The following is a 26,243-nucleotide window of genomic DNA, read 5'->3' on the forward strand; positions in this document are numbered from 1 at the left end:
CTAAAGAATTTATGTAAATTTCTATGCTTGTAGGTGGGCCGCATTTTGGACAGCCCTGACTTAGAGTATCAAAGTTGATTGTGGTACCTCCAAGGTTAAGTGGTTTGCTCATAGTCACATAGCTAATACGTGGCAGAGGCTGGATCTGAACCCATATCTCTTTCTGACTCCATAGGTCACATCCATCTACTATAATGTATATGTATAGAGAGAATTGTACACACACACACACACACACACACACATATATATATATACACATATATACATATGTATATATATGCATATATACATATATATTGAATTAAATATGAACATACATATTCAATTTGACATTTATAAATGGTTTTGAAATAAGATTAAGTACATAAGTCAAAGCTATCAAGTTAAAGACAACTGTTCATAAATGTTAATAACATTTTGACACCTAATCTTCACAATAACTGCATGAGAAAAGCCTATATTATTATAACATTTTGTGATTAAGTAAACTGAAGTAAAGTCGGTACTCTAAATTCTAAAGGTCCAATGATTAATTTTGGAACAGGGTCAAAGTTATAACCACGAGAGCTCTCTGCGCCGCCCCCCCCCCCCCCGCCATCCCCCTAGCTTTCTAAGGACTGTGCCATAGTACTGCCCCAAGATAGAGAACTCCCTCTGAAGAGAGAAAATGAGGTTAATGGGAATAGTTTGCATATGTCTGCAGACAGCATCCCATCCACTGTTAATTACTTAAAGACAAAAGAGGTTCTTAAATAAAGTTTTTTTTTGTTAAATTAATTCCTTAGATATTTATTCGTGCCAAAAAATGAAAAAAAAAATCAGCAACCTTATTACTGGATTATTCTGAAAGTAGCTTTGTTAAAATATTTATTCCTCTGAACTCCTTCTCAGAAAGTTATCCCTGGTGAGTTATACCAAGAGAGGTTAAAAATGAACGTGCACAATTTCTGAGATATTAACAACTGAGAGATTAGACTTCTGGCATCATATCCCCAAATGTAACCTGAGTCACAGTTGTTTTTTTTTTTTATTTAAAATTTCCTGATAGTCACATAAGGCAAATAGGAATTTAAGATTTGTGCATTATAACACTGTGTTGATACCTTAAATTATCCATCATGATCAGGTCTGAGATAAAAGTTACTAAGAAGATGATTTAAAAAATTCTTGGGGCGGGGGGAGAGACAACCCTGCCCATTAGATAATAAGGATATTCTTTTATCTGCTGACCCATATATTCCATATTTCTCATTTTACAGATTTTCACAACTATAGTAAACATATGTCAGGATGTCCCAAGCTTTTCTAATTTGGTCTGAAGGGTTCAGAGAGGCCACCTCTAAGTACAGAGACATCCCAATCTCTTCTTGTCTCTCCCAAGGTTTTCTTGCAACTTGTGTAATTGGAGTGTTAATATTCAAAGATTTCTAAGCCATAAATACATTGGTGGCACAATAATTTTGGTGTTTATCTTAAAGAAAACAGAAGGTTATGTTTCTCTCTTAAACACTTTTAGATATTAGGCAGCCTAGGAAATGTATAGACCTTAGAGGAAAAGTGGACATCAATACAAAAACATGGAAAAATGACTTGGGGAAAATTATTATTATTATTAATGGTTATTTATGTATTGCTTTATATTTATATATTGCTTTAAGGCTTATACGTGTTATCTTATTTATTCCCCTCAATAACCCTAAAATGTCATTAACCCTAAGGCATCATCATTATCCTCATTTTTTCAGATGAGGAAACTGAGTCAGAGAGAAGTTAATTGACTTGCATGCCAAAGATTGCAAAGCTATGGAGCTTCAGAGGCAAGATTCAAACTCAGATTGTCTTAATTCTGTCCCTCCAGTTTTCTCACAGTTAAAGGACAAGTTAGTTTTAAAAAAAAAAGTAATATAAGCTGCAGTAAAATGGAAATAAACTAGGAACTAAAAATCTAACTATATGAGTTTGCAAACAAGATTGGAGCTCAAGTAGGTTTTACAGATAGGTCAAGAAAACTGAAGAAGGTTTTCCTTAGTCCTCATGTATTTTGTATATATTAGTAAGTGCTTGATAAATATCTGGTGAATATTGAACTGATTGAAGGAGTTAAGATTATTACAAGTTTGGAAAATGAATTTTAAAAGTAAGAAGGCATAAGTAAGGGATTTCCCCATAAAGATCACAGATTTAAAGATGGGAAGGACTTCAAGAGGATATCTATGCTAACCTCCTCATGTATGGGTGAGGAAACAGACTGAGGGACGTTCTTTTGTTTACAGTAAGTATCAGGGATGGCGTATGATGCTGAGGCTTTTGACTTTTAACTAGAAGCACTGATCTTTCCATTGCACCACCAAGGAAAAAAAATCAAGATGTCTGAGGGTGTCTTCAATGTCTCCAATGGAAGAGTGAAACATTGCTGTCCTCCATAAAGTGTACTTTCTTTCATTTGTCTGATCTTTGCCCCTTTTGGTCTTGATGATACAAGGAAAACAATTTCCTAAACCAGCCCTTATTAACAGAACAAAATAATCTGAATACTATAGGAACCATAGGTGATGGCAAGTGAAGAGAAGGTTACAAAGAAAAAAGGGACATGTTAATGTTGGGAAACAAGTCTGGGGCAGATTGGATATATTTATCTATATCCATATCTACACATATTAATGTGTATGTCTCAGTGGAAGAGGAGATTCTACCCACAATGGATAAGATTTCAAGTAGATAAAACCACATTAAAACTTAGAGAGCTGAGACGTGCATTATCTGATATGTTCATAGGACATTTAGAACTGTAGGGCAGGATTTTCTCAGGCAGGCAAAAATTAAAGTGGTAAATCAAAAATTAATTGAGAGATATAAGCTGAGTTTAGTTAATTTTAGCTAAATAATCCAATAAATATGATTAACATGAAGGTGGGATTTGAAATATAAATATGAGGCACTGATAAGTGAATTATTCTTCATATTCACAGTTAAAAAGTGATGTTTATTCATATTTAGTTAAATACTCATTAGGTAAATAGTACATTAGAACCCAGTGGGCACTGGACAAGAGAAGCCACAAAAATCATTATAAAGGTTAAATACTGTCCTTGCCTTTATGGAGTTTATGATCTAAGAGGGAGAGAGATAGACACAAAATGAACATGTATATCATTCATGTATCAGCATATGCAAAGGCCTCTGTAAACCTTAAAGTGCTATAAATACTATTATTATTATAAATAGTGAGAAGATGGAAAGATCTTTACCAAAAAAACAGATCAGGTATGACTTCACAGAAAGCTAACACTTGAATCAGTCTTTCAAGGGCAGGTATGAATTAAGAATGGGAAAAAGAAGGTGGTGATTTCAAGAAGGGAGGAGAGAGAAACAAAGGCAAAGAGGTGGGTTTATGATAATAGCATTTAGATAGTTGTCTAAGGTTTATGAAGTGCTCACTATAGATGTTGTCTCATTTGATCCGTGAAGTAGGCGCTATCATTCTTCCCATTTTAAAGATAAAGAAACTGAGGAAAAAGGAGGAGTTGAGTGTCTGAGGAAGGATTAGAACGCAAGTTTTCCTGATTCTAAGCCCACCATTCAAGTCACTGCATCACTTAGCTGGAAAGGAGGAGTATGACAGAAGGCTATGGAGATAAGGTGTTGCTGTATTGTTGGAGGCTTTCAAAGTCCATCAAAGGAGAGATAATTTTACTTAATAGGCTATTTAGAGTCGACAGAGAATTAAAGGCATGGCATGGCATGACATGACTAGTTACTGCATCTACATGGGAAAAATTAGCCTGGCAATATTATAGAAAGTGGGTTGGAGAAAAGGGAAGGTGAGACTATCTTTTAGAAAGCTATTAAATTGGACCAAGCAAGGAAAGCCCATATTGGCAGGAGGCACTGGGAAAATAAAGGAAAGAAGAGAGAGAAAAGAGTTTAGAGATATCCAAGAATCACACAATGTTTAAGTTAGAAGGGATCTCAGTGGTCCCTTTGTTCAGGCTCTTCTTGACTGTCATGGCCAACGCGGGTCTTAATTGGATGCAAGAAGCAACAGTACAGGCAGAGACAGCACCAAGGGTTCATACTTGGGAGACTGGGTTAAATAGGAATACCAGTTGCAGAAACAGGGAGGTAAGAATAAGGAAAAGGATTAGGGGGAAAGGGAAAAGGCTAGCCTGTTGATAGGCAGTTTAAAATACCCATGAGGACAGAGCTCAGGGAGATACCTTAAGATCGGACACTTAGACCCGAAAATCAAAATGCAAACATTAATATTTATATAGCATTTAAAGGATTTCAAAGTGTTCTCTTGAAAATAACGGTCTTATGGGTGATTGCTGAAGCCAGATACTGAATAAAATTGTTAAGAGGGAAGGTAAAGAAGAACACCTGTTTAAAGGAGGCTAAAGGAAAAAAGGGTTTGAGTAGAGCTGCCCAAAAAGAAGAATCAGTCCGGCGGTATTTCATACTAGAAGGAGAGCAATGGATTTGAGGTCAAGAAGACCAGAGTTCAAATCTCGACTCAAATCTTTACTCAGAGTGTGACCTTGGGTAAGTCCCTTCTCATTTCTCAACCTCAGTTTCCTCATCTGTAAAACAGGGATCATAACAGCACCTACCTCCCAGTGTTGTTGTGAAAACCAAATTCAAGAAGCTGCCTTGTGAACTGTATAGAGAACTGACCTCCAAGCCAGGAAGCCTTGGGTTCAAATCCCACCTCTGACACATACTGGATGGCTCAGCATAAACAGATCTGTGCTGACCTATCAGTGCCTTAGGAAACACTTTAAGACTACAAATTTCAGAGAAGGTCCCAATCCCTACAGGCAGGGGGAGCTTCCTCACCCATGCCAATGAACTCATACGTCCAGGATATGGTGTTATTGTGGCTTCTCCTTTGATCTCAAAGAGTACCATGATATCATGGAGGTGACGCCATGACATGCAAGTGAATTGGATTTAAGTGAGGGAGGGCTGTGTAAATTCACCAGTCTCACTTTGTCCTCCTGTGCCATCTGGGTCTAGTGGCCAGATACACATCAGGATGACTGGAGATGGCCCAGGATGCAGTGGAAGACCTTGGCCTTTGAAAGCTAAGGTCCTTAGCAGGCTATATTTAAGGCACTTTGCAAACCTTAAAGCACTGTTTAAAGAGAAGCTCTTGTTATCATTATTACTTTTGAATAGCAAATATAGTGGAATGTAAAGAAGTTAATTTGGTGTGTACCCACCTTAGGGAAAGATCAAGTAAAGCTTAATGGAAGGAACAGCACTTGAACTAAGCTATAAAGAAGGGGTAGGAGTTAAAATTGCAGGTGCCTTGGAATGGGACAAAAAATAAGCAAAATGTATACATGCACCCATAGATTCCTTTGGTTTGCAGGAAGAGCTGCTATGTTTTGTAGCTTCTGATGTAAAGAAATAGATGCTGTTTTAGAAAGGGTCACTTCATTTGTGACTGCTGCCTGGTTTGCCAACTGCCAGGACGCTCTAGCATTCCAGACATGATCAGCTCAGGAAGCTAAGCTGAAACACTACTCTGGATCATTTCTTTCATTCTTCCTTTCAAGTTCCTCAACTGTTGCCTGCTATACTTTCCCTGTCATACTATTGAGAGTAGAATGATATTTTACCCTGGATTCCTTCTAGGTGGATGGAAATGCTTTCTTGCCACTTAATGATTGGAATATTTCCATTTCAATCTTATCTGATCAGCATTTATTATATACTTACTATACTATATATACACCATACCTACATTTCTTATACGCCTACTGTGTGAAGGACATTGTGCTAGGTGCCAGGGCAGACCTTGTCCTTAAAAAGCTTAAATTTAAATGGCTTATTTGTTGAGACAGAATGGTAATTTGGTGATCCCACTGGTAAAATACTCTCTAATGTATTTTCTATAAACTGGAAATATGAAACACTTCTAGAAACAGGACTAGTTATTTTAAGGAGATAAAGTGAAGATTTTTTGATTTAAAATAAAGTTTGGTTGAAAAAAAAAACAGCCTTAATTTTCATCATCTATTACATAATGATGGAATGTAACTAAATGATCAGTAAGGTTGACTATAACTCAAACTACATGATTTTATTGTTCTTGAAGAAGCAGGGAGCACAAAATTTGGCAATAATAATGCCATTTTGTAAAAGCCCAATCAGGCAGGACACTGTGCATCATTCTTGTCTTCATGGAACAAGAAAAACTAGAGACTGAAGAAGAATATACCTATAATTTGAAAAGATGTGGAAAATAATACAATTTAACATACAACGAAAAATGAAATGGACTAAATATGCATAGTGTTTAAAAGAGCAGATCTGAATGACAAACTGAGTATCCCTGAAGGTAACATTTAATTTTAACAATAAAAATGAGGAATTTTTCCTAGAAAACAGAATGAGTCTTTAGTTAGTCGGTTGGTCAAGAAATATTTATTAAGCACCTACTATGTGCCAGACACTGTGCTAAGTGCTGGGGATACAGAGAAAGGCGAAAGACTTTTTCTACTAAAGTAGTTCACATTCTGATGGGGGAATCAACACACAGAAAACTAAGTACAAACCATACAAATAGGATAAAATGAAGAAAACCAACAGAGGAAAGGCATGAGAATTAAGGGGAGGTCAGGAAAAGATTCTTGCAGAAGGTGGGCTTTAACTGAGACTTGAGATCCTCGAACACAGGGGATATCTTTTGCTTCTCTATATATGCTTAGCATGTTGCCTGAAACATAGTAGATACTTAATAAATGTTTAGTTTTGCTGAATTGCCTTTCCCTTCTTTCTGTTACCTTTTATAAGGGTTGTTTCTCTGAGAGAGGAATATGGAGGAATGCACTAAGAAATGTTAAGTGATAGTTAAAAAAAGATGTCAATAAAAATTTATTAGAAGTAAAATTTAAACATGGAAAAGCACAATACCGAGAGATACCAGAATCCCAAGGGTCTTAACCAACCTTCTTGTAATCATAGAATGATAGATTTAGAGTTAAAATGAACCTTCCAGGTTTTTCCATCCAGCCACATTATTTTACGGTTGAAGAGTAGAGAGGTGAAGTAACTTCCTAATGTCACACAGGTAATAAGTGGCACAACTGAATTCAAACCCACAGCCTCTGACTCCCCGTCCTATTCGACATCTTTTCCATGCTGCGGTACAATGCTGCACAAGACTGAATATAATGTTCCAAAAGTTGTTTGACCAAAGCAGAGTTAACATCAAGTACTGCCTAAGTAGTCCTGGAAACCATTCTCTTCTGAATTCAATCCAAAATTGTACTGGCTTTTTTGGCTGCCATAGTATGCTGTTGACCCATGTTAAGCTTTCAATGCCATACAAAAGCCCAGATCTTTCTTTAGACAAACTGATTTCTGGCCATACCTCCTGACTCTTGCTCCGGTTAAATGATTTTTAATCCAATTTAAGACCAAAGGCATACTAGACTTGTAATTTCATTAATATAGGGAACTTCCCAGGAGCAAATGCAATGCAGACCTGCATCTACACTGAAAATGAGAGTTGCCCAGAGCTCTGAAGAGGTTTAGTGACTTGCCTAGGATGACACAGCCAATATGCATCATGGAGCTTTTCTTGTTTCCAAGGTCACCTCTCTATGACATTGTGCTGTCTCAAGACTGTACATCCATTTCTTTTTACTTCCATCATGTTCAATTCTGCATGAAGAACAAGGCTGACGACTTCTTTCTAGATCTTATCATCAGATACATTAACAGTCCTTCCCAGATTGGTTTTATTTGCAGATTTGATCATCATGCTATCTATCATTTCCCTTTATCCAAGTCATTGATAAAAACACTAAGCACCCCAGAGGCAAGAACAGATCCTGTGGCCAGTCCAGTAGAAACTTTCTTCCAATTATCACGAATCATTAATGAATACTTTTTGAGTCTGGCCACTGAATTACAATATCAAAGCTTAGAAGATACTTTACCAAAATACTGGCAAACTATATGAACAGTATCCTCCAATCCACTGATCTAGTAAAATAAAAATGATGTGATAGAGTTCTGGACTAGCAGTTAGGAGACCTGAGTTCAAATTTCAGCTCTGATAGTCACTAGCTATGTGATCCTGGGCAAGTCACTTAACCTTTCCACCTTGGCTTTCTTATCTGTAAAACAGGGATAATAACAGACCTCTTTAACAGGGCTATAAGGGTCAAAGTAAGTAATATAAGTGAAGGTGCTTTACAAACCTTAAAGCCAGCTATTATTGTTCATTATTAGTCTGGCATAATCTGGTCTGGATGAAGTCATGCGAAGTTCTTTTGATCATTTTTTTTCTCCATGTTTACTAACTTTCCATCTCGCCATACACTACAGAATTCTGCCAGGAACTTAATTAAGTCAAGATAAGACTGACTTCAAGATTTCCGACTCCTCTCTCTTCCTGTTTGAAAATCAAGGCAACCTTTGTTCTTCTGTAGTACTGAAAGAGCCCTGCTATTCTCCAAAATTGGTGGTTATGATTATCAAGACACGAGTCAATTATCTTTCTACCACTAACCATGGCTTGGCAGTCATCTCCACCAGCTGGTCCCCACTGGTGAAGTTTATTTGGGTTGGAGAACTCGAACTCTTCGAGTATAAATAGGTACTCCCTTATTCCTAGAGATTCATTAGCCACTTCACTCCTGTCCTTTACAGCCCGAAGACTATTCTCCCTAGCAGAAAAACAGTAGCAAAATCAGAGTTGTACAGATCTAGTTTGTCTTATCCATTTTTATTCCCCCCTTTATTTCCTCCTCCTAGACTCTCTAATTTTATTTTTCCTGGTTCCACACCTCTGTCACTAGCACTTCAAAAATGGTAAGAAAATTCTGTTAGAAAAAAAAAAAAAACAAACAGTACCAAACTTTGGATGTGTGTTTTATTTCCCATGCTCCAATGTTTGGAGTTTAAAAATAAACAAAAACCACAGCTATTACTGGTTTTCTTTCCATTAGACTAGGGATTCTTAACTAGTGAGTCCACAGACACGCAAGGGGCCCATAGAGAGATTTCAGGGAAGGTCTTGGACTTGGACAGGGAAAAAAATTAATCTTTATTTTTATTGATATCTAACTGAAATTTAACACCACTTCAACTGTCAATTATTTTAAAAAGTTATTTTCAGAAAGAATCTACAGGTTTTATCAGACTGCCAATGGGCTCCATGGCACAGAAAAGAAAAAAATTTAAGAACTCGACCCCTTCAGACTACTCTTTCTCCCTTATTTTGATGTCTGTCTTCCAGCTCTTTTTTTTTTTAGTTTGACTTCCAAGAATACAAATGATTATATCTAATAAAAATCAAATGTACCAACCCAAGAGTGCAAAGAAACAGAACTGTGAGAAAGATATAGCAGATACAGGCTTTGTGAGATGAATCAGGATCAACATTCTACAAGAAGTGGTTAATATTGTCATGATTGTCGTCGCTGTTGTTTTTAGAATATAGAAAGTACAAGTGGTCAAACGATTCCTATCAGGAATTATCAAAGATTTACTTTCCTCATTCTGCTCCAAATCCCTCCCTATCTTGGAAACACATCAAAGAGCTAAAATGGATTGTTCCCTCAGACTGAAAAGGAGGAAAGGAGGAAGGGAGTAGGAGAAGAGAATGTATCAAACACACAGTTTTCATTAAAGGGAAGGGTAGCCTAAACTGTCAAAACTTCAAATAACTATTTAAAAACATTTCCAGGTAAAGCCCCAATTCTCTACCTTTTCTGTTTAAAGATTCAAAAGGACAACTTGTATAGATAATGATGAGCAACAGTATAGCATTTTGTTTGTAATGAATCAGTATGCTGCCTTTCCCTTTTTCTTTAGGGGTTCAGGTGGGGAGGAAAATGGCCAGATCTCTCTTTTCATCAGTATAGGGAGCAGCTAATCTAGAAATACTCTACAGCTATTCAGATTTAACTAAGAGTTTAAGTGAGTTGGCCAGGTTCACACATAGAGTATGTGTTGGAGAAAGAAGCCCAAGTCTTTTTTAACTCCAAAGCCCTCTAGCTACTCTAGCTGATCCTCATGTAGGACTTGACTTTAATTCATTCATATTACTGAAGGCTGGGAATAGGGAGAAGAGTAGAAGGGAAGGTTTAAAACAAATCTGTTACCTGAAAAACTCCCCTGATTCCTTAGCAAACAAAAACTACTTAAGTCAGTGCTATTTCAAGTTATTTACTACTTATAATCACTTGTTTCTTTAAAGCCATAATTTCATTAATAGAACATACGCATACACATGCAAATCTTACAAAAACACTTGTGCATTTTCAGGCTAATGATATGTATGTATGTTTCTGGGAAAATAAATGTTCTTGTAAATTAGAAGTATGTATTTCAGTGGGTTAGGGTCCAAAATATATCCCTTCCCCACTCATAAGAGTTAATTATGCCTTTTGTCTCAAGCAGCTTGTCCTACTCATTCTAGATGTTCGGGTCTGCTTGTTTGTGACCCCTTATCCATCTCATCCCTTTACTGGAAGAGGGACCTTTACTTTAGCCAGTGATCCCACATATCATGGTATTTTATTTTTTTTAGCTACCTGCTTGGTTAACTTTGGAGATTAGTGAGTTAATAATCTTGACCATAATCATGGATAGATTTCAACTATCCACATATGTTCATATTCTATCAACATGCAAACATCTGAAAAATAGATTGCATATCTATCTGAATGGAACTACATGGACCTAAGTAGAGAAAGTCAGGAAGAAGAAATATTTTCCCCATATTTTAATGAAAAGAACCTCTCAGCAACCTCAGGAAATCCTGTAATTTCATAAATTATTGTTGAAATAACCTCTGCCAGCATAATTTATTAGAACTCTCCATAAGGATCAAGCTTCCCTACTGACTGGCTGGCTGGTTCTACCTCTTTTTACCCACAGTAAGCGTGCGTGAACAGAGGGTTACTAAGGAGTCAAAAGACCAGGGGCTCTTCTGACCAGAGATTATAGTAGAGCCCTGTTTGTTTTCTAGCCATCAGCCTGCTCAATTGAATCACGTATGCCGGAGCTCAGCAGCTTAAAATCCACCATGCCCAGCCTGCAGTGCTGACATGGATATGATAAGACAGGAGAACAGGAACACCTCTCTGAAGTAACCTCGCTGAACCACACATGCTCTGACCCTTTTTGTCCTCCCTCGAGCTTTTGCTACCTGGCAAATGCAGCTCTCAAACTGCGCTTGGATCTGCAGATCTTTGCTGGTAGCCATGCAGAAGCCGATTTCTCCCTGGGACTGGCAGCCAGAGAGGGGTTCTCTGAAGAAGACTTCTAAATGAGTGTGCGAGCTGAACTCTTACTGAACTGAATTAATTATTAAAGATGCAGATGGAGCTGTCCAAATGATAAGAACAGCTCCTGACGTGTCATGATCCAAGCTTTCATTAAACCATTTCAGGCATACTAATGGTTTCCCATCGCTCATTACTTACATGCTCTTTTCTCATAGATATAATAACCCTGGGTGCCCATAGGCATATCATACTATAGAAATGCAAAAGCCTGAAGGTTTGTCTTCTTCAGAGCCTTCCATTCCTTCACAGGATCCTTATGATCTAAAACCGTTTACTGATTTTAACATGACTAAGTAGAATGGGGTAAGCTCAGAGAGAAGGAAAGTAGGTGATACTTTCTATAAGGTAATCTCACCCATTATAGAAGCAAGAGATGCATCACACCAAACACGGTACCATGGCACAAAAATAAATAAGTGATGGGTTACAGGTTACTGCTGTTAAGCTATTTTTTTGTGTGTGCCACCAATGATGAATATGCTACCGTAGAACAGGGATCCTCTCCACTTATACTCAAGATACTATTTACAGTACTGTATTTCTCTCTGTTTTGCTCTGTTCTGGGACGATTAGAGGACAAACCAATTGCAGGACAAGAATTACTCCCAGGAACTGTACTGTGATTGCTACCTGCTGTTACATTTTTTGGGGGGGAGGGGGGGGAGTTGGTAATACTGCTCCCAAAGGCCTTTCGCATCTCCGTCAAAATGATTTGCTAAAGGATAATAATGACAAGGCCAATAAATAATAGTGGACTTTAACTGAACATGGGCAACATGATTAAACGTCCCTCACCTCTATTCTTACTCTGACTTGGTTAGGTGTGAACATAAATGCCCTTAGCAATGCCTACGGCCAAACTCTCCAAAGTAAATTTTTTTTAAGCGTTCTAAAAGTATTTATTGTTAGAGACGCAAAGAAAATCACAGCACAATATATGTGAATAAATAATGTTCATTAACTTCATATAATCCTTTTTCTGTATGAAGGCATTTTATTAATTCAATTTTTGGGAACAGACTATTTAGCATCAATCTAGGGCTGGAAGGAACCTCAGAAACCATCTAGACCAACTCTGTCATTTTACATACAGATGAGGAAACTGAGACTTAGAAGTTAAGTGCCTAGCCCCAGATAATGTGTTAATAGCTTTGTAGTTTTTTTGGCGGGGGGGGGGGGGGAAGAGGGGAGTAGGTAGAAATAGGACATCTACACGACCAGATAGCTTGTTTTATTCTAAAATTTCTTCTGTGTATGTATGTTTAAGGATGTTTAAAAAAAACACAAAGGAGATATGTATGTGTTTTTAATTAGATTAGCGTATTCTTCTAATACCAAGATAGAGTTGGAAAAAAGGATGGAAGTACACAAGGAGAATACTTTTCAAACACAAGGAAATTTAGTAGCTATTTGAATATGTGGAATACAATGACAGCATATATTTGTTTTAAATTGTTTACAGATGTCATTGCATCATATTAGATACTACTTTTGTTTAAAGGAAAGAAAGGTCTTTGGTTTGCCTGTATTAGCCAGAGAGCCCTCTGTTAATATCTTTTTTAAATATATGTGAGGTGTAAAACTCAAATGGGAAGGAGTCACTAAGTCATACATAAGGATCCTTGTAGGGACAGACTGACTTAGAAAACCACATATTAATATTATCCATATTCTAAGCGAGTTTTATTCATTTTGTTAAATATTTTCAGTTACATTTTAATATGGTTCTGGCCCAACTAGGGTATGTTGTCCATTGGCCAGAGGAGTGTTCGACATCTCTGATGTGAAGTATACCATTGATTAGAAAATTCTGAAAATCCCAGATATAGTCTCAAGTGTCCTTCAAAGTGCTAATATATTTTTCCAATTGAATACACACTCACACACACACACACACACACACACACATACACACACACAGACGTACAGTTAAGAACATGTTATGGCATGTGATTCTTTAGCTTAAAAGTATATGTATAAAATATATCTTAATGACTATACTTCTGTGTTGCAGTATAGATTCTTCTTCTGGTACAGAATGGACTAGATGGTGGTAGCTAAGGTCCCTTTCAGTTTTCAATTCTATGATTTTGTAAGGATATACACTAATTAAATGAAGTCAGTTTTAATGTTATATTTTATTTGTTCTATTATTCAATGGTAACATATTTTAATTAAAACATTCATGACTCCAAACCATTTTATTTTTTGCCTGAGATTATTTTCATTTTACTGTAGAATTATGGCATCATTAAACTTCCTAGGTAACATAGAATAACTTCCTCTTTTTTACAGATGAGAAAATGGAGGGCCAGAGATACAAAGTCAACTTCTCAAGAGTGTACGTGACATTAGGGGCAAATCAGGCTCCTGACTTCTACTCCAAGGAATTTTGAAAAATTATACCAAATTAAATTAATTTCAGAAAAGAAAAGACCTAACTTTAATGCTGTTATGCCGTTCAAGAAAAATACTATTTTAAACTTGGCCCAGAGAAATGACTCCCTAAGATATAATTTATCTGATTTTTTCCTCTTGTAAGAGAATTAGATATTCACATAGCTTGATATCTGACAAAGTTAACTCAGTTTTGTTTTTCTTTTTAATCAGTGATTCTGCCATGACATTTAACTGTCTGACTAGGCAGATAATTAAACCTCCCTGAGACTCAGTTTCCCCCTCTTATAAACAGGAATCACAGGGTTTAGTACCTTGGAGATCATGCAACCAATGCCCCCTATCATTAAACAAACAATTAGAACAACATTAAAACAAACAATTTTATTAATATATTTTGTTTCTACATCACTCACAACTCCCAATATACTACCTTCCCTAAATTAAAAATATTCAAAATAATTTTCATTTCTTTTTATACTACTAAATATAGACTAAATCTACACAATGCCAAACATAGAGATAAAATCTAAAATTCAAATAGACAAATTGAGATAGTTTGCTTATATATCTTTGCCAATTTTTGTCTCTTTCCGAATATGGACTGAATAAAAGGAGGAAGTTTAAAAAAAGTTTTCTTATTAGTCAAAAGTTAGATAAAGAATATAAAAATATACAGTTTTAAAAGTATGAAACAACTTTAACTTCATTTGATTCCATATATAAAATGACTTAAAAACGCAGATTTTTTTCAAGATAAATATTATCCTTCCTCTTCACCCCTCTAAAAAATGTGAAAAGTAAATGTTTTACTAATTTATTCAGAAATTATTCTGTATGCAAAATGTGTATTTTTTGTCTTATAATAAGTATTTTATGAAGTATTCTTAACCCTTTTTCATAATCTCCTTTTGCACTCAGAAGGAAACTGACACTAAAGATGTTCATCTAGAGAAACCAATTGAATTTAAAAGCTCCAACATAAATGGGAAACACAAATACGATATTTACCCTTTTTTCTCTGAAAGTCTGCTATTTTGGCGCAGCAGTATTTGCAACGGTGATGGTGTAAGAGTTCAAGGGATCTGCAAACATTTTCTCAACACAAAATAAGGAGGGCAGGGAAGAAGCAATCCTAAAAGTGTTCTCTTTGGCCAAAAGACTAATTAAAATGTGTACTTGGCTTGTTCTGTTCTGTAACAAAATTAGTTTCCATATGTGCCATATTGACCCAAATGGCTCTGATGGCATACTTCATACACGTATATGCATATATATATATACACACACATACATACATATATATACATATATATATACACACATGAATACATTCATATGTATTTGCATGTGTGTATGCGTTTATTAGATTAGTGTATTCTTCTAATACCAAGACAGAGTTGGAAAAAAGGATGGAAGTACACAGGCAGAATACTTTTCAAACACAGGGAAATTTAGTAGCTATTTGAATATGTGGAATACAATGATGACACATATTTGTTTTAAAAAGCATACACCACAGATGCACAAAATTAAAAACTGTTAAAACTGTGTCTGATAATGAATTAATGATTCAACATAAATCACATTTGTACAGAAAACATCATTACTATAGCAAGAAGGAGAGAAGGGTTGGAGGGGAGGAGGTGGATGAGAAAAGCATCCTTACCATAATAATAAAGGTAACAGGCCCAATGAAGCTCCAGATAAAAGAGTTATCTACGTGAAGCCAGCAACTGAAAGAGAAAACATGAGTTACGCAGTGTTTCTTTGGCTCCTCAAATATTTCAAACAACAAAATGTTATTTTGAAACTCTACACGCTATTTCTAGATGTGACTTTGTAAAGTAAATACAGAGTAAGCAACGATGATCACAAAAATGTAGCCTTTTTTTCCTGCCTAACAAAGCATTTTATTGAGTGAGGAGTATTTTAAATACTTGCTGAGCTTCTGCTAAGGCTGATTCCTTTCCTGGTATGATAATGCCAGAATAATTTCCCCATTATTGGGGAAAACAGAACAACAGGAACTACAAAAGAAAGCCCTCTGTCCACTTTAAGATTTCAGGCTTTACTAAAAGAGCTATGAACTTCAACATCAAAAACCCATTTGATATTTCTCAACTTCCCCGTGTAATCTTCAAAATTTGCCTTTTATCTTTATCTATCTCAAGTAAAGTGCTTATCCCCACGGAACAGAACAGACAGAAAATGCTCAGATGTCATGTTCTGTTGCAAAACAGTATGACATAAATAAAATGACTCAATTGGGAAGGGAAGGGGACCGAAGGGAAAAGCACTCCACGCGTATGGTATCCAAGTTGAAGAGGCAGAGATGATTTTACTTCCTGCTCCCCAATACTGCTGCTGCCTTTCTACTGAACCGTTTTTGTTTGTCTTTCATCATTTGCAAAATCAAGCAGCTCTCTTGTAGTCCTTAGCATCTTTCTATAATGCAACTAATTTTATCAAAGGAGAAAGTAAACAGTATAGGGAGGCAAATTCATGCCTCTAGCAACTCAAATCCTTGGAAACATGTCTACGTCTACCTTCTGTCACTTTCTATAAATATCTCTATTTTTTATAAATAAAAGGCAGTGGCTAATTTTAATCCTGTTCAAACTGCCTGACAAAATATTATCAAAGCAAAACATCATATGGGATAGAATGTTCTTCTATCATCATTCAGTGTGAGAGTTAGCCAGAGGGGCAGCAGAACAAAGGGAACTAATGACGCATTAGCTTAAAACTGAGCGGTTAAGCCTGTCAGACACTTTAACCTAAAAAAGAATTTTTACTTAATATCCGTTTTAGACCAAAAAGTTATTTACTTTTTCAATTTGTTTCAGGTCAATCTTTTGTGTTAAAAAGAAAGACCATCATTTAGAATCTGCCTCTCCCAGAGTGGAAATTCTCTGAACCTAGAAAATTACAAAAGACTTGATTGTAATCTGTGTACGGCATGGCCATTCTCTTCCCAATAAAGCTTTCAGATGCTATTTTAGTCTGTCAGGGACCCTCAGTGACAGCTAACAGGCTGTAAAAAAATTATTCACTTGAAAAACACTCAGGTCGCTTTCAATTACTCACGCCTTCTCTGTTCCATAGCTCTTGTAGTCAATGGCTGCTGAGACGCCAACTACAGTGGCAGGAAGGAGGTAGCCAGCAACATAGTAGTACTTCTTCCTTGAATATTCACTCTCAAATACTTCTACAAGCATTAGATAGAGCTGTACACCTTCTAGGCACATCCAAGCAAAGGCAGCCAGGAAGAAAAAGTGTAAGAGGCCAGCAAATATTGGGCATGCGATCTGCAAAGAAAGGACAAGTGTCAACGGCAGCACCTTGCCTCGAAAATGGATAAGATTAGCTGGGAAACCTCACCATTTTATTCTTAAAAATTAGGCAACACTACACATTACTGCAAACAAATAGGCAAAAATGCTATGATTGACTATGAAGTTCTATTCATGGGGTCCTGATATTTTCAAAGCCATAAGTGAATAATATTACTGAAATTTTAATACAGTGTTGGAACTTGTGGTGACTTCATATGGTGCTCATTTTTCTTTTTTTTTTGATACTGTAGTAAAAGTTACAGCACATTATTTAATGGAACAGGCTACTCACTGACGTTGTAATCCTTTAATTACAATGGTGGCATGTTGTTAACACTATGAAAAATCTTGACAATTCTGCAAGGACAAGTTTGTAGTGGATTTGGTCCATGAGGCTAGATAGAACAGTTGGTTCCAAATATATTATTTATAGCTTCTGGTTAAAATTCTGTGCAGCAGCCAGGAGTCTCTCTATCTGCTTTAAATGACAAATACCTCAGCCTTTACTATATGAGGAAGTTCACCTGTCAGATGTGTAACCAACTTAGTTTCACCTTTGTCTAGGTGAAGACACAATGAAATAACCACCACATTTTAAAATTCAGGCTGTGTCACAGATTCCACAGTGACAGGTAAACCTCCAGGAATCATCCCTGGATAGAGTCTTTGATGCAAAGAAGGCAAGAGCTTGTGAAAGAAGATCTCTTCTTATTTCTGGACTAACCAAATCTGTCCTGTTCAAATCATCTGACTTAATAACAAAGTATGTTTCTCAAATAGGGGAGAAAGGGGCAGGATGGGCTGATACTTTCAACGCATGAAAATATCATTAACTTGTCTGTCTTGATCTATGTCAAACTTTCCTCCTATTGTTCCCCCATCAGACATGCGGTGTGGGTTGATAGCTTGGGGGCAATGTCGTATTTAAATTCACATCAAAATCAAAATCAAAAAGTCATTTTGTGAAAATGATGATCAATAGGCACAGGGGTAGCGTACCGTGTATTCAGTCTTATCAATGCCTATTAGGAAAATGAATTCGGCGATAAAGAGATTGATGCAGAGATTCTTGTGAATAGTGTTACGATCACTCTGTAGACCGCGGAAGAAGCAGAACGTGAAGATGCAGATGGCTAGGCACACAAGGGAAATGACGATGCCCACCCAGGTGATGACGGTGAGGAGTAACTCATGAACTCCATCTTTGTACTGCAAGAGAGTGAGACGGGGAGCATTAAAAGGGCTGTACTTCTAGTGAGAGAAGCTGAAGCTGGAACGTTTCTTATTTCATGTATGTCCAAACAGAAAAAGCCTGTCAGAACGTTATCTTCTAGACCTGAGCTTAACTGAAGTCAGAATGACAGGGTGGTGTGTACATATATTATCTCACCTCTGATCCTCACAAGAATCTTGCAAAGTGGGTGCTATTATTATCCCCGTTTTACAGATGAGAAAACTGAGACGGAGATCATGTGATCTTACCCTGGGTTGCATACAGGTATAAGAACAGGTCTCCATACGACAAAAGAATTTGTGATCACATAACAATACATTCCTCTTGTCTTACATTATTTTTAATATCAAAAGTATTGTTGAGAAGAGGAAAATTTAATTTGGAAATGTTACTGGACAGAATAGAGAAGGCCTATCAGGATGATACGCATTTTTGGAAACTGCCAAGCCTGAGAGAATTAGGATAAAAGCCTGATCGTCTCCCAGTTTTTCAGACTCGGAAATAGGCAAAGCTTTAAAGGAATTCTTGCTCCTTTGTGTCATTATCTTGTATTTTATTAATTATTCCTTGTATCACTCATTACCTATCCACCCTGGCTGCTCAGCACCCACAAAAGGTCTAGCTGATACCCTCCAGGCCTCCGTAGAAGTGCCTGGATTTCTGTGTTCTGTTCCCACTCAGGCACAAGGAAGAATGTTAAAACACATTCATTTTTTTCATCACCTCTTACCTTGTACTAGGCATGTAATTACACAGCGGCAGAGTATTAGGAAACAGAGAGGGATATGTGGTGCAACGTGGTTCCACCCGGGTGTAATTTGAGAAAAAGAATGTAATCTTAGAAAAGAATGCACTAGGGGGAAGAAAAGAAAGCTAAGGCTAGAACAGAAAGAAATATATAAAGGCAGATGCCTCCGAGAACGTACAGCAAATATACGGCCAAGGAAGGGCACTACGGGGACTTCCGGAAGGTCCCCCTAGTTGGTTTCATTTTCACTCACAATGAGCACCCAAAGAATGGACTTATTTCTCAAGCTGGGTGGAATCTCTGGAGACATTCCCAATACTCATTAGAAGTGCAAATACTTACTGCAATTTCCCTGTGGGCCATGAGAATAGCAAAATTGGTTAGGTGGCTGCACGCGCACGTTGTGTGAGTTTTATTAGTGTCAACCAGCTTGCAGCCCTGGGTAGACCAATATCCCATCATTGTTCGTTCGGAGTAGTTCCAGAAGGAGCAGTTTGCATTGAAATAATTGTCAGGCTGGGAAATAAAATGACAAGATAAAATTAGGATTTTACACTCTAAGATGGCTATAACAATTGTTTAATATGTGTAAAAGGTAATTTAGATTAAACTTTGCATGTTTCGGACTATAAAGTTTTTCATCAGCAAAATTGTGGACTGTGTTGTACAAGGCAGGCATCTAGCTTAAAAGGGACTTTATAATCCGAAACACTGTAAAGTGTACTCTAAATTACCAAAGACCCATTTTAGACAATTACAATTTCCATCTTATGATTTTACATACTGATGGCACATTAAGAGTCATTTTTCCCTTTCTGACAAAATTAGAGCTATGACTATATTCTAAGGGATCTCTCTAGGAACCAAGTGTTTTAGAATCCATTTCTCCTTTTCCCCTCATTTTGGGTCAGCTCTGTATGAGGACTACGTAAGCAGCAATGTGTGAATGACACAGCCAACTCCTTAAAGCTCCTCTCCAGGCAAATCCGCTGAAATCGCTAGGAGGAGAGAGAGAGAGAGAGAGAGAGACAGAGAGAGAGAGAGAGAGACAGAGACAGAGAGAGAGAGAGAGAGAGACAGAGAGAGAGAGACAGAGCGAGAGAGAGACAGAGAGAGAGAGAGAGACAGAGAGAGAGAGAGAGAGACAGAGAGAGAGAGAGAGAGAGAGAGAGAGAGAGAGAGAGAGAGAGAGAGAGAGAGAGAGAGAGAAGTAACCTCACACATTTATTTTCCTGTGCCAATTCGGGTGATCCACTTGGCTGTGTGAGGGAACTGATTCTCTCAGCTTATAACAAGGAAGCCTAAACAGACTGCAGACAATCTTCTAACATAGCGCAGTCAATTAACTAGCAACTTAATAGCTAGGATGGAGGTTTGCCGTAAACTCAAGACACAGCAGAGAAACTGCATTTCCTCGCCCTGCTTCACCTTTTAATTCACAGTGCTTCGTAAACATTTTCCCAAGCAGAGCCTGGAATTAAAAAACAGGGGTTAAATGCTTTCACTGACATTTAAACTTGCCACACTAAACAGGCAAAGCCATAAGAGTTGATATTCTGCTATCCTGCTGTTAAGGTAAGAGTTAATTTTCAATCTGAAACAAATTAGAGTCATTTACATTTTCATGTTGATTACTGAATTAGCTTTCATTAAGAATACACTTAAGTTCTAATAATCACTGAACCAGGCTCATTTAATTTTATGTTCATAGACTTAAATAAACTTGTGTCTCTGACCTAGTCCAACATTTAAAATTCAAATGGAAAGGTGTTCCTCCTCCTCTTCCCCCCCCCCACCCCAACATTGCTCCCTTCTCTTGCTAGGTTTGATGACCTTCCCATTAATTCATTAGAGTAACTCACATCAATGTGTTCCAGGGTAAAAAGCACAGGGTCAGTCAGGTAGACACGGCTGGACTCCTTATTGAGCGAGGCTGAAATGACGTGGGAATTCACCGCGATGGTACTGTTACGGCCAGCAAAGTCACCCCCCAGTTTTATAGTTGCATTTTCGGTACTAAGGAACTGTCCCAAACTCTTGTAAATGATGAAGACCAACTTTGCAAGCCCTGTAAAGCAGAAAACAATCTGATTTCACAGGAACAATGCTTATACCAGGTCTCTAGCAGTGAGACAGAATATTAATAGTGACAAAATGGAAGAAAGGTATCATTTTGGACTTGGTCCCAAGTCGAGTCCAAATCATCGTTTAAAAAATTTAGCTAATTTTTTTTAATACAGCAAGAGTCCAGTTAATCAGAAGTTTAAGAACAAAGAAGTCGAGAACGTGTGGTCTGAATATGGAGCATAAGTGCAAAGTCCCATCATTTTATGTTTAGCCTTACCATTCCTGCTGTTCTGTTTGACAGTATTTGCAGAAAGTTGGATTGAACTGGATCCTTTGTTGCCCTGAGGAAATTTCAAGTCTTGTACCTGACCTTCAGTACTGACCACAGCAACTTCCAAAACTGGTTCAGTCAGACAAACAAAGAAGGATGGAGAAAATGAATTAAACATATTTTTGAGGGTCAAAAAACAGGCAAAATTTTCCTGAGTAGTGTTTCTATATGCAAAATACATTCATAAATACATACACACACATATATACATATATATACACATATATATATATACACACACATAGACACACACACACACACACACATATATATACATACATATACATATACACACTGTTTATTTTTTCAACAAGTTCACCATGGAATAGAATCCTCATACTCCAAGAAAATTCTATATACACTGTGGCCCACAGAATGACTCCTAAATGACAATTTAAGATTTTTACCATTTTTGTATCTTCTGATGGTATCAATTTATTGAAGCTCTGCATAATGATTTTCAGTGGATTACAATATTTTCAAAGGATTAACAGAATTTGAGCACTAATCCTGGTAAGCCAACTGATCTAGCCCATATATGGGAGGAATTTCTGACTATAACTTATCTGACATGTGGTGAAGTTTACATTTAAATCACTAGAGCAAACTGGGGATGGAAAGATCTTGAAACCTCATTTTTACACTCTTTGCTTCACTGTCAATCCTAAAAAATGCTTCTCAAAGACCAAATGGATGCACTTATTCTGTATATAAAATTGGGTCCACATACATGTGCAGAGTTAAGATCATGTAGGATAACTATGTAAAACTGGGATCTCTTTATTTCTCAAATTACTCAGATCAGCACAAAATTTTTATCAACAGGTTTCTTTGCATTAGGCTAAGCCTGGCATTTATTTCTACACATACACATAACTCTTAATCCAGACAGTCACAAGTCTCAACTCCTCTGTCTTTGTGTTTTTTCTAATCTTAAGAAGAAACACAAACACTTCCACTGACCGAGCAAGTGTACACAAATGAGAAGTTTAAATACAGAGATTACTCTGGGCCTTTACATGACCAATGGAGTCAATTAAATTAAATGTAAAATTTTTTTGCCTAAGAAAATATGACAATCATCATAATCCTCAACACAAATATATAACTTTTAACATTCTGTACTAAAAGAAATTTTATTACTAAAGCTCAAAATTTCATGCTGATTTTTTTTTTTTGCTTAAAAGGAGTAGCTTGCTGACAAAGCCATTTTGTATTAATATCTATTCAGAGAAAAAATATTATTGTATTTATTACAATGACAAAATAGAAACAACTGATCTTTATATAGTAGAAAGAGGCAAAATGTCATGGTAACTATGTTAAACCCATCTAAATAATTGTGTTTTTCTATTTTTACAAATACATAAAATGTACATGTAAGTTTATGAAGACATTAGCCCAGAGAGAAGTCCCCTAAGTGGTTAGGGGTGGGGGTGGGGGGCGGTGTGATGCTTTCCATTGAGATGATGGGTCAATTCCCTGGAGACAGTGCTTTTTCACAAGACACAGAAAGAGAATCAAATACAAACTTTACTCTCTTGACCACGAAAGACAGAAATGATGGAACAGGTAGAAAACTGAAGAGACCTCCCTACATCTGCATGCCCCCTTACCTTAGCAGGCATATTTGCCAGAAAGGGAGTGGAGGTGTAGAATGCTCGATTTCTGTCCTCTCCCCACCTTGTATATTTATAAGCCAAGTCTCTCATTCAAGCTATGCTAGGCTCTGTTTTCATACAGCTGTATATACAATTTGAAAATTATATTCATATGACTATCTCTAGGCAAATAGATTCCTTTCTTTGTGTTGCAAAGAGTGGGGTAAAGATGGCTTTGCCCATTCTGAAAGTGGCAGATCCTGGTCAATGAGGAAAGGGGTGTGTGATTTACAGATTCTCCTTTACATTCTCCCTTGAAAGGCAGGTGGACTGTTACTACCTGTACCTGACTGACTTTTTCAAAAAGAGGATGAACTCAGAGGACTCATAGAATTTTGTTATGGAGGAACATCACCTCAATAAGATTTTTTTTCTTTTTTTGGGGGGTAGAGAATGAGGGTCCAGAGAAAGCACAGTTGAAACACTTCATATGAACAGCTTTGACACAATGAAGACCAGCACAAATCAGGCAACAACAGGGGTGTATTTTGCTTCTTTCTCTAAACTGTTTCTCACCTGATCAGAACACAGAGAATGAGAAAGGAAGCATAAAAGCTCTGCCAGCGATCTCAAAACAGACTGATCAGAGAGGACCTGACCCCACCACCATCATCCCACTCCACCCCATCCCCTGATCCAGTGACAATGGTGTCCCTCCATCTTACGATGCCAAGAGTTTTCTCAATAGCTGTGTCCTCGATGCCTGGAATGCCCTCACCCTCCTCATCTCTGCTTGACTTCCTTTAAGTCTTAGCTAAAGTCCCACATTCCAGAAGGTGACTTTCCCAGACCTTCTTAATCTAAACTCCCTGAGATTTTCTCCAATCTACCCTGTATATGGATCTCATTTTTCTGTGAGTGTTTACATGGTATCTTGACCATCAAACTATGAATTCCTTGTGGACACAGACTGTGTGTGTATGTGTGTGTGTTTTGTGTGTTTTTTGGGGGAATTTCTTTGTGTTTACCACAATTCCTGGCACACTGAAGGCACTGAATAAAAAATGCCTACCAATGTGACTTCACTTGGAGCCTGTTTATTCTTGTTTTGCACACAGTTCCAGCAAGCACAGACATCTGATTCTAGAACCACAATGAATTGGAAACAACAAATCAACTTGTTTTAGTAGCTTAGTGGTCTGTGCCCAAAACCTTGGTGTCGTCTCTCAGGTCCTAGGTATGGGTAAAGCTATATAACCTGTGATGTTCCTCCCAACTCTCAAATCCTGCAACTCATGCATTTTCCAACATGAGCAACAGCATTCCATTACTTATTCGCTGGGCAAACTCTTTATTCCCAAGGTTCTTTGGCTAACATAAACTCAGGTAAACTCAGCTGAATTATGACAAATTCTGGATTAATAAGGACTATAGTAAATCAGGTTGTGGTACAACTCTGCCTCATTCATTTTCATCGCTGAGCGTTTTCTTCTCAGTGCCAGCATTTAAGTTCTGAATTATGCTCTAAACTCTCTGAAGCTATTTTGCAATCCATGGAGCATGGACATTCTGCATTATGGGAGATGTAGTTCACTGAGCACATTTTCACCTGAAGGCAGTTGTGCTCAGTGTAAACATGTGGCCCGTGTACTATGTGCCTAAAATATGTAGCTGGCAGAATGCATTCCGAAAAAGTAATTTAAATTCATTAGGAACAGATGATATAAAATGAAAAGGCATCTTCCACAGCTCCACAGGAAGAATTTGGGGAAGTTCAGCAAACCCATGGCCCAGCATGTAAGCAGCTCTTTCTAGACATGTGTTCTGCTAATGATTTTTTCAACTGCCAAACAATTTTAAAACATGTATTCTATCCTTTCCCTTTGTATGAATTTGGTTATGGGCTGATTCAATTTAATTAAACAAGTTTTTGATCAAGAACCTACTAGGTGCCACCAGGTACTGGGGGAACAAGGACAAAAAGGAAAAACTCCTTGCCTTCAATTTGCTTATCTATTACTTCTTTTGTTTCTTCTGGGAAGGAAAAAGGAAGGGAGGGAGGAAATGAAGAACTGAGGGAGGGAAGGAAAGAGGAAAGGAGAGAGGGTGGGAGGGAAGGAAGGAAGGGAGGGAGGGAAGGAAAGGAGGGAGGAAGGGAGAAAGAAAGGGAGGGAGGAAGGGAACGAAAAAATAAGGAAGGGGAGGAAAAAAGAAGAAAAGAAAAGAAAGCGATTAAAAATATTTACAAGCAGTGAATATAAAAGCATTGTCCTTCCACCCAGGTTCATCTCCTATGCAAAAGCTCCATGTGTCAACAGGAACACTCACCAATATTTTCTGTGGGCATCGAGACCCGGGTTGCTTCTAGGAGATTGTCAGCCAGGACAAAGGCCCCTTCTTCCAGTGTATCAAGCAGCATCGTTGCAGCATGTGCCTGTTCTGAAGAATTCATGTCTTTCCAGGATTCTAGAGCTTCAGGTCTCAGCAGGTTGTCCACTGTGTCAACAATTGCCTGCATCCATTAGAAAACTATCATTAGGCCTGACTGCTTCTGGCACTGAGGAGATTTTCTAGCGCTGTCTTGTGACAATTCTAATATTCAGCTGTCAAGATGATTTACTCTGATTTAAAGATACCAGAACACCTGGTTAACATAAAATAGATCTAACTACTTCAAAACAGGACTACTTAAAAAGGTTACTAGAATGTCAAACTGGTCGTGAAATGTAAATGTAGATATCTGATTTATTTCTATTTATATAGTGCACAAAAATAGGGTCAAAAAGTTGAGAAAAATGTTAAAAACCTTGTGCCAATAACTTTGCCTGAGGCTTTAATCTTACATACAGTGTAAAGGGTTTTATTTTCTGGACAGGAAATACTTGAGACTAAGGAGTAGCCTACTGTTGACAGTGGGAAAGAACAGATAATATGGTGTCTTTGAAAATAACACCTTGCCCAAACTGTGGCCCGCAGCGTTTATTGGCACATTTGTTTATTAGCAAAGACTAATGAAATGAAGTAGTTTCAGAGTGTATAAATGATCTGTGAACTTTCTTTCTCCCAACTTACTATGCTATCCTGAGCCCAAATCCTACAAATCCTAACTATAATTCCTGCACAGTGGTCAGTGAACAAAGGCAATTAGTCAATTGAACAAACAAGACAGTCAAAGTCTAAACTGGTAATTTAAGGAACTGGGGAGGGAAAAG

General features: G+C 37.4%; 1 protein-coding gene across 10 annotated transcripts in view; it reads right to left on the minus strand.

Annotated features, from left to right (window-relative positions):
- The window catches only part of ADGRL2 (adhesion G protein-coupled receptor L2), a 228,451-nt gene that overhangs the window by 15,795 nt on the left and 186,413 nt on the right, over nt 1–26,243 (minus strand). For all 10 annotated transcript variants that reach the window (XM_036757032.1, XM_036757027.1, XM_036757025.1 and 7 more), the window contains 7 exons: nt 25,360–25,543; nt 21,377–21,499; nt 20,895–21,100; nt 19,375–19,548; nt 18,050–18,259; nt 16,803–17,023; nt 15,382–15,448 (listed from right to left, as the gene is read on the minus strand). In XM_036757032.1, coding sequence (XP_036612927.1) covers nt 15,382–15,448; nt 16,803–17,023; nt 18,050–18,259; nt 19,375–19,548; nt 20,895–21,100; nt 21,377–21,499; nt 25,360–25,543 — 1,185 coding nt within the window. The remainder of the gene's footprint in view (nt 1–15,381; nt 15,449–16,802; nt 17,024–18,049; nt 18,260–19,374; nt 19,549–20,894; nt 21,101–21,376; nt 21,500–25,359; nt 25,544–26,243) is intronic.

The sequence above is a fragment of the Trichosurus vulpecula genome, chromosome 4 (genome assembly GCF_011100635.1).
Source record: "Trichosurus vulpecula isolate mTriVul1 chromosome 4, mTriVul1.pri, whole genome shotgun sequence".
Classification (NCBI taxonomy): domain Eukaryota; kingdom Metazoa; phylum Chordata; class Mammalia; order Diprotodontia; family Phalangeridae; genus Trichosurus; species Trichosurus vulpecula.